At 35.3% G+C, this 8,649-nt stretch overlaps 1 protein-coding gene across 1 annotated transcript in view; it reads left to right on the forward strand.

The window, feature by feature from the left end:
• The window catches only part of Uggt2 (UDP-glucose glycoprotein glucosyltransferase 2), a gene marked incomplete at both ends in the record, with an annotated part of 229,519 nt that overhangs the window by 136,170 nt on the left and 84,700 nt on the right, over nt 1-8,649 (forward strand). The window contains 4 exons of the mRNA XM_023715197.1: nt 1,720-1,884; nt 2,217-2,340; nt 2,429-2,527; nt 3,877-3,971. Coding sequence (XP_023570965.1) covers nt 1,720-1,884; nt 2,217-2,340; nt 2,429-2,527; nt 3,877-3,971 — 483 coding nt within the window. The remainder of the gene's footprint in view (nt 1-1,719; nt 1,885-2,216; nt 2,341-2,428; nt 2,528-3,876; nt 3,972-8,649) is intronic.

Below are 8,649 nucleotides of genomic sequence, written 5' to 3' on the forward strand. Positions count from 1 at the left end.
CCCTCAGGATTTATCCTGAGATCCTGTACCTCAGATTGTAGAACCTTTGTCAGTGTCAGCCATGTGGATGAGTCACAGCCATTGCTTGGCCAATGTGCCCTCTGTGAAAGATTGAGAGAATGTTTTCTCTCCATGTGACTCTCTTTAGGCACACTCTACATCATTGATCACTTTCCTCTTTGGCCCCATAATCTCCTTGATCAGAAAATTTGAGACACAACTTAGTTATATGAAGTTACAGTATAAATTCTCATATGTCCTGAGTCTTAATTGACCTTAGAAGGCTAGGGCCAAAATGTTGGCTTTTCTTGCAGCCCTCCTAGGCAAATCTGATCATACTACAGCTTTGTCAAGGTTCTTCTTCACAGATAGAATTGACCATAGCATCTTCAGTATCACTGAATACTATACTCACTTTTAATATATCCTATATCCTTGTCTCCTTCAATTAAATGTTTCTTTGGAGTATAGTTTATGTATAACTTTTATGCCTTTATAAGCCTTGATACCTAGTAGTGTCTGCCTAATAAATGGAGATAGTGTAGTGTATGGATCAGAGTCCAGACTCTCGGTTACACCGATTTGAATACAAATTCTGGTAATTATTTGGCACTGAAAGTGACTTAATCTTTTTATTTGTTTCATCACTTCAATGTTTACTACAGGTTTGAGCTTCCCTAATTCTACTCAGAAATACTGTGGAATTTCTGAAACACTCCAAAATCTGAAACACTCTGTTCCTGTTTCAGATATGGTGATAATCGTTTGCCTTCTGAGATTGCTTTTGAGAATGTTAGCCAGAAAAATGATAATTGTTAGTGTTGAATGTCAAATGAGCTATCTATTGACTGTCATTTATAACATAAAAGCCTTGATTTAAAGTCCTTCACAATCTGGCTATGACTGAATGCCTGCAGTCCCGTATCAGACAGATCTCTCCTGTGTATCGTACCATGTCTTCACTGGTATTGCCTGGATTTGTCATATTCTCACTTCCCTCCTAGTTTTTGCTATTCTGTCTCTTTATTTGGAATATCTTTCTTCACTTCATCTTCCTGGCAAGTTTTTAATTCATCCTTTCAGGCTTTCAGTGTCAGTCTCTAGCAGAAGCTTCTCTGATCCTTACCTCTCTATTGTCAAGCTTTATTAGATGCTTCTTTATGGTCCCATGGGGAATCTTGTAATGCCTACATTTTACTTCTGAGCATGTGAACAGCGTGTTGGAAAGCTTTCAGCTCTATATTCGGTGGTTATAGCCTGATACTGAGGTATGATTCAGTACCTGCTTATTAAATAGAAGACAGGGATAAAGTAAGTGTGATAAAAGTGAGTATTTTGATTTTAAGTAAATGTCAATACTCTGCTTCAGGGGTCAGCGAGCCCACCCATTGCTTGTTTTTGTAAACAAAGTATTTTTGGAATACAGATATGTTTATTAATTCATGTTGTTTGCAACTCTTGGCGCTATGATATCAGAAGTGAGTACTTGCAACAGACTACATGGCTCATAAAACCTAAAACATTTACAGTCTGGTGCTTTACAGAAATAGTTTCCTGATGCCTGCTCTGTGTAGGTAAATTACCTGCCCTGGAAAGAACAGATAAAATTAGCATTTTCAAAAAATGATATATGAAAATGTGCCAGTGTCCCTTTATCTTGTATATTTCTTTTCAAACTGTCAACTTCAGTTTGATATTCTGCTACTTTTTAATGAATAGGCAGGAGCAGATTTTTATAAAATGTCTGGCCTGGGTCCATTGCCTCAAGCTCTTTATAATGGTGAGCCCTTTAACCATGAAGAGATGAAGAGTGAGGAACTGGAAATTGCTGTTCTTCGCAGAATGAAGGCTACATCTGTACATTTAAAAAGAGATGTTTTTATGGTAGGTAAGTCTTTATGAGAAAATGCATAAATGACATTTACAAATGATATTGTCTTTAAATTTTTTAATGGCACAGGTTACATAAAAATTTTTATTGATTACTTGATTTTAAAATTACTACTTAAAAATAAAATAAAATTAATACTTAAACTTATCTTGTACATTGAAAAATTAATTTAAAAATGATTTTTACAAGAAAATTTATCTGAGTAATCCTAAATTGCATGTTTATTGACTTATTTTTGATCAAATTTATAGATGAGTATTCGTATAATTTTAAAATATGCATATGAATTGCCTATAGTATTTAAATCACATTTTTATTATTTTAGGGCACATTAAATGATCATATGAATGCAATTGATTTCCTAATGGATAGAAACAATGTTGTGCCCCGCATAAATTCTTTGATTTTGCACACTAAACATCAGTACCTGAATTTAATATCTTCATCAGGTAAAATAACTATGCACTTAATGTTCTAAAGTCTTTGATTTTATGCTTCATTAACTCATTGTTAAGTATTTATGATGAAATGTTTCAGTGACTGCTGAGATTGGAGATTTCACTACTTTCTCTTTCTTGGAGTCACAAGATAAGAGCGCTGTGATTGCAAAGAACATGCTTTATTTAACAGAAGAAGGTAATAACATTTTATTTTTTGTAATTTATTCTTAATGCAATAAAAACTTACAATTTTAACAAACTGCTTATATAACCATGTTGCCATTTTTTTCTCTATGACTGAATTTAACTTTGTTATTGTACATAAACTGTTATGCTTTAAAAATTGTGCTAGGAAAATTAGGCTTCTTATCCTAATCAATCATATATGCAGAAGGACTTTGTCTTGGATTATACCTTTTTAAAAAGTAAGCTCTTCCATCTTTGCCCTTCAAGAAAGTAAAAAATATTTTAACAAGGCTGTGTAAACTGATACAACATGTGAATAAAAATATAAACCCAACATCAGCACAGACAATACGAGTTTTTCTGTATTGTGACTGTAAACAAACTCTGAATGTTTTTCTTAAATTGGGGGTCACAAAGGAGAAGTCCAAGACAGTAATATTTGGAAATAAAGATTTAGCCTAACAGTCTACAGTAGAACCACAGAATTTTTTAGGCACAATTGACTATTCAAATAGACAAAGATAATTAGACTTTGTCTTATTTGGCCTGATTTGCCATAGAGAAAAAAAAATGAGAACCTATAAGATTTCATTCTTCTTTGTGACTGAATAAAAATCATGTCATTTGCAGGAAATAGTTGAATCTATACTAAGTGAAATAAGTTAGACAGTGTTAAATATCGCATAATACCCATAATTACGTGTATTACTGCTTAGACAAGCACAGGGGCTGGGGTTCGATACCTGGCATCACATGCTGCACTGGCCCCACCTCTGGCCATGATGAGCTGGTGCCCAAGTCTGGGTGTGGTGGCATATTCCTGTAATCCCAGCGCTGGGGGTTCTGAAAACAGAAGGATCACTATGAGTCCAAGCTGCATTTTGAGACCCTGAACAAAATTCAAAACAAAAACAAAAACTAAAAAATGCCTGCATTATAGGTGCTTCCTATAACATAAATAAAGACGTAATAAAGGATATATGATCAGTGTGGTTTTGTCTTCATTTTGTATGTAGGACTTATAAATACCATTTTTTCACAAATATATTTAGAAGGCAGTTTTATTTACCAACACTAGACCATGAAAGCCACAATATAAGCCTCTTCAATACTTTTAGAATTGAAATACTTCTAAAAGCATGTCACATGTGTCCCTTGAGGACTTTTCTTTTTTTGCATGGACCTTATATAAAGGTTATACAATTCACTACTCTTCTAGTATCTTTATTTGTATGTACATATGAGCAGTATATGCATAATTTTAACAATGTTTGCTCATTTTCAGAAATGTATTTTTATTAAAAGAAATGTTCTTTTAATGTAATTTTAGAATTAATTTCATGTATTTGAAACTTTCAGGTAATAATATAATTTCTGCAGTCACTTTGTGGATTATTGCCGATTTTGATACGTCATCTGGGAGAAAACTGCTTTTTAATGCCTTAACACACATGGTGAGTTGATATTCTTTCTGTAAAATTTTAATTTGTTATAATTTCAAGAGAGCAATATGAACAACATGCATTAAATCTTTATTCCCCTTCATGTTAACATTTTAATTGATTAAAACAGTGCTGAGGAGGGCGGGAGAGATAACTCAGTAGAATAAGCACTTGGCTGGCAAGTACAAGGCCCTAAGTTCAATCCCTGGCACCACAAAAGAAAAACAGTGCTGAGGAGACTTAAGTCAGGAATTTACATTCAGTCTCAATGTCAAACAGGTACCTTAACCTAGAAAAAGAAAATCCTGCTCTCTTTCCCATCTTGCAAGATAACAGGTGAAAAAACTGAAAAGCCAGACACTAAAGAGAAGAAACCCGAAGCCCAGAAGGATTCTGCCAGTGGTACTGGTAAAAAGGGTAAGGTGAAAAAGGCAAAAAAAAAAAAAAAATCCAAGAAGGGGCAGCCCCTCTGCAGCCAAAATCCTGTCCTGGTTAGAGAAGTTGGTAGATACTCCTGATCTGCAATGTATTCCAGAAAGGCTTTGTACAAGAGAAAGTACACAGCTGCTAAATCAAAGGTTGAGAAGAAAAGGAAGGAGAAAGTTCTTACTACGATCACAAAACCAGTTTGTGGAAACAAGAACAGAGGTAGCCAGGTGGTTAAGCTTCGAAAAATGCCTAGATACTACCCTACTGAAGATAGGCCCCAAAAGCTCTTGAGCCATGGCAAGAAAACCTTCAGTCAGCATGTGAGGAAACTTCCAGCTAGCATCACTCCTTGCACCATCTTGATCATCCTCACCGGGCATCACAGAGGCAAGAGAGTGGTCTTGCTGAAGCAGTTGGCCAGTGGCTTGCTACTTGTGACTGGGCCTCTTAGCCTTAATTGTAGTCCTCTATGAAGAACCCACTAGAAATAAGTCACTGCCCCCTCTACAAAAATTGACATCAGCAAAGTGAAAATCCACAAACACCTCACTGATGCTTCAAAAAGAAGCAGCAGCTGCAGAAGCCCAGACACAAGAAGGGTGAGATCTTTGACACCAAGAAAGAGAGATACCAGATTCCAGAGCAGCGCAAGGTGGATCAGAAAGCAGTGGACCCAGAGATTTTAGCAAAAATCGAAGGTGTTCTTCAGCTCCGGGGTTACCTGTGATCTGTTTTTGCTCTGACAAATGGAATTTATCTTCATAAATTAGTGTTCTAAATTTCTTACTAACAACCTAATTAAATAACTGATACGTTTTAAAAGAAAAAAAAAAAGGAAAGAAAAAGAAAATCCTGTTTTGTGTAATTCATGACCATATATTTTCTGGTAGTCCTTGTGGTCCCCGAGTGTCTAGTAGTGGTTATGAGTAGGCTATACAGCAAATTATTTTAGAACATACTACTGACTCAATGATTGTCTACCTTTTACCAGCTATAGCTAGTATTGGCATTTTCTGTCACACGTTAGGCAGTACTTTCTCTCCCTGATTATTTAAGAAAAACAAAGTAAATTTATCTTACCAAAGATATTTTAAGCTTTAACTTAGCCTTTCCTTATTAGATAATTATAAGCCAAGATATTTTACAGGATTCATTTTTATAGTTGAAAGTACTTTTCAATAACTGTATGTACAGTATTTCTAAGATTAAAAAAACTAAAGAACAGAAACCACAATAATTTATCACACTTTTTATATTAGCCAAGTGTAAATATATTGCTGTCTAACAAATTATACTTCATAAATTAGTGGCTTAAAGCAACATTTATTTTCTCATTTGTTTCTGAGGTTCAGAAAATCTGGAGCAACTTAGCTAATTGGCTTTTGCTTAGGGCCTTTTAGGAAGATGTAATCAGACGATGACCTCAGACTAGAGCCGACAGATGCCTTCTGAGATGGCTCATTCACCTGCCTCTGGAGAGGAGCCCTCAATTTTTCACTGGCTGTTGGCAGAGCACTTCATCTGTTGCCACATAGATGCCCTATTAGTGTTAATATCTCACAGCATGGTAGCTGCCTTGCTTCAGAATGAGTGATAAAGAAATAAAGACAGAACAAACACAGTGCAGTTTGTCAAGTAGCTATACTTCCTGTTTGTTAAACAGATCACATCTATTCAGTGGGAAAAGGGGCTATGTAAGGGCATGAATACCTGGAGGGGAGGGTTGATTTTGGCCATGTTGAAGGCTGGCTACCCCGTTAGGAATTAATCATACATTTTAAATGAAACGTTGTGACATTTGAGCAATGACTTAAACTGAGGGAACTAGAGATACTGAGGAAAAATATCTTCTCAAAAGAGAAACTTGCTAATTCAGAGACTCTAATGCTAGAACATACATGTAGGAAGACAACAAAGTGTGTGGCCAAAACACAGTGGACAGAAAAAGTGATACAGCTTACATGTCTGCATTTTCTCCAAAATATTGTCACTTAAATTAATATGTAATGTGACAGATAATTTTTTCTATATTAGAATCATCAGCTTTTTAAAATTTCTTTCATTATTTCAAACTTAAGACTTTTAAATCTTTTAATAACTACCTTTATTTGTGTGTACTACATTGAAGTCAAAACAAATATAGTAACTTCGTACTTATCCAAGAATACAGATATCTGTAATTTTTCTACTCTTACCTTGCTTCCTCCTGTCTTTGTAAATTTAAGCACATATCAGTAGTTGTGAGAAACTAGTGGGTGTAAGGAATATTTTTCTTCTTAGAACATGTCACCCATTGCCTCTGCCTTCCATTGTTTCTTTTAAGAAATTAACTATTAATACTATTGCCTTGTCAATATGATGAGTTGTCTGTCGTATTGCTTTCAGTATTTTATCTCTTGCTTTTAACACTTAGTGATTTATCTGGCTGTAGGTATGTTTACATTTATTGTACTAAGAGTTTATTTGATTTCATGGCTATGTAAATTATGTTATTCATCAAATTAGGACATTTTAGCCATTATTTCTTCAAATATCTTTTCTGTTTCTTTTTCTTCTCACCTTAGGGCTCTCCTATTATACTTATGTCATTATGTTTAACGGAGTCCCTGCTTTGTATGTATCTGTTTGGTTCTCCATGTGAAACAGCTCCTAGTACCTTTTTTTCCCCTTTGACTGCATTACACTTTCCTGTTCCTTTGCATGTCTCATTATTTTGCTTGAAACCAGACATTTTATTTTTTAACAATTTTATTCAGAAACAAATAGCAATGAGAAAGTTTCAAAACCGATTAGTAGGACAGTTTCAATAATTAATACATTGCATATTGTTGTCTTAGTGGTTATTCATTGTACAAGATGCAGACATGATATCCTGTCCACAAACACTATTAGAATAAATCTTTCTATTCATTGAATTAAGATAATGTAGCTGTATATCTATCCTATTTATACAGATACAAAAATGGTTGTTCATTTCTTTAATAACCTATTTTTAATTTTTTTAAAAATTTTTTTGGTACCAGGGATTGAACTCAGGACCCTGCGCTTGCTAGGCAGGCACTTATTCCACTGAGCTGGTTGTTCATTTGTTTCCCCTTTTTTTATTTAGTTTTGTCAGAGATGGGTACTCTATTTTGTCAAAGATGGGTCTCCAATTTAATGTAATCCTTATAAAACTACCACCAACATACCACACAGAAGTAGGGAAATCACCTGTAAAATATATTTGGAGCCAGAAACAACCTAGAATAGCAAAGGCAGTGCTGCCCAAGAAAGACAAGGCAGGAGGCATTACAATTCCTGACTTGAAATTATACTACAAGGCTACTGTGATAAAGTCAGCATGGTACTGGAAGTGAAATAGACCTGACAATCAGGGGAATAGACCAGAAGACACAGAAGCCTCTAGGATCACTCTGAGCCACCTTATCTTTGACAAAGAGGCCAAACATGGTCACTGGAAGAAAGATAGCCTTGTTAACAAATGGTGCTGGAAAAACTGGCTCTCTACATGCCAAGAACTACAACTTGACCTAGGTCTATCACCATGCACTAAGCTAAAGTCAAAATGGATTAAAGATCTAAACATTAATACAGAAACACTAAATCTCCTGGTAGAGAAAGTAGGAGGAACTCTTGAAGACATAGGGGTAGGCAAAGAGTTCATGAACAAAAGTCAAATTGCACGGGTAACAATTGAAAGAATTAACAACTGGGATCTTCTCTTATTGAGAAGTTTTTGCACATCAAAAGAAATTACCAACAAAATGAAAAGACAACACACAGATTTCGAAAAAATGTTGACAGATAAGCACTCAGACAAAGATCTGCTATCTAGAATTTATAAAGAACTAAAAATCATTAGGAACCCAAAATTTAAACTCCCAATCCAGAAATGGGCATCCAAGATGAACACACACTTTTTAGAGGATGAAATTAAAGAAGCGAATAAATATATTTGAAAATGCTCCACATCACTAACCATCCGTAGAATGCAAATTAAAAGAACACTGAAATATCATGTTACCCCACAAAGAATGACTATCATAAAGAAATGAACCAACAACAAATGTTAGAGAGGCTGTAAGGAAAAAAGAACCCTTCTCCAAAAGTAGACTGGTGTAACCATTATGGAAAACAGTATGGAGACTCCTTAAAATACTAGGACTGGAGAGTCCTAGCTCAGGTCCGGTGAGTGTGTGGAGAGCTTCCTGCTACCCTGCGCCAGCAGGACCAGTCCCAGCCCAGGCGCAGCATGGGC

This window comes from Octodon degus, unplaced genomic scaffold (genome assembly GCF_000260255.1).
Source record: "Octodon degus isolate 3935 unplaced genomic scaffold, OctDeg1.0 scaffold00039, whole genome shotgun sequence".
NCBI lineage: Eukaryota > Metazoa > Chordata > Mammalia > Rodentia > Octodontidae > Octodon > Octodon degus.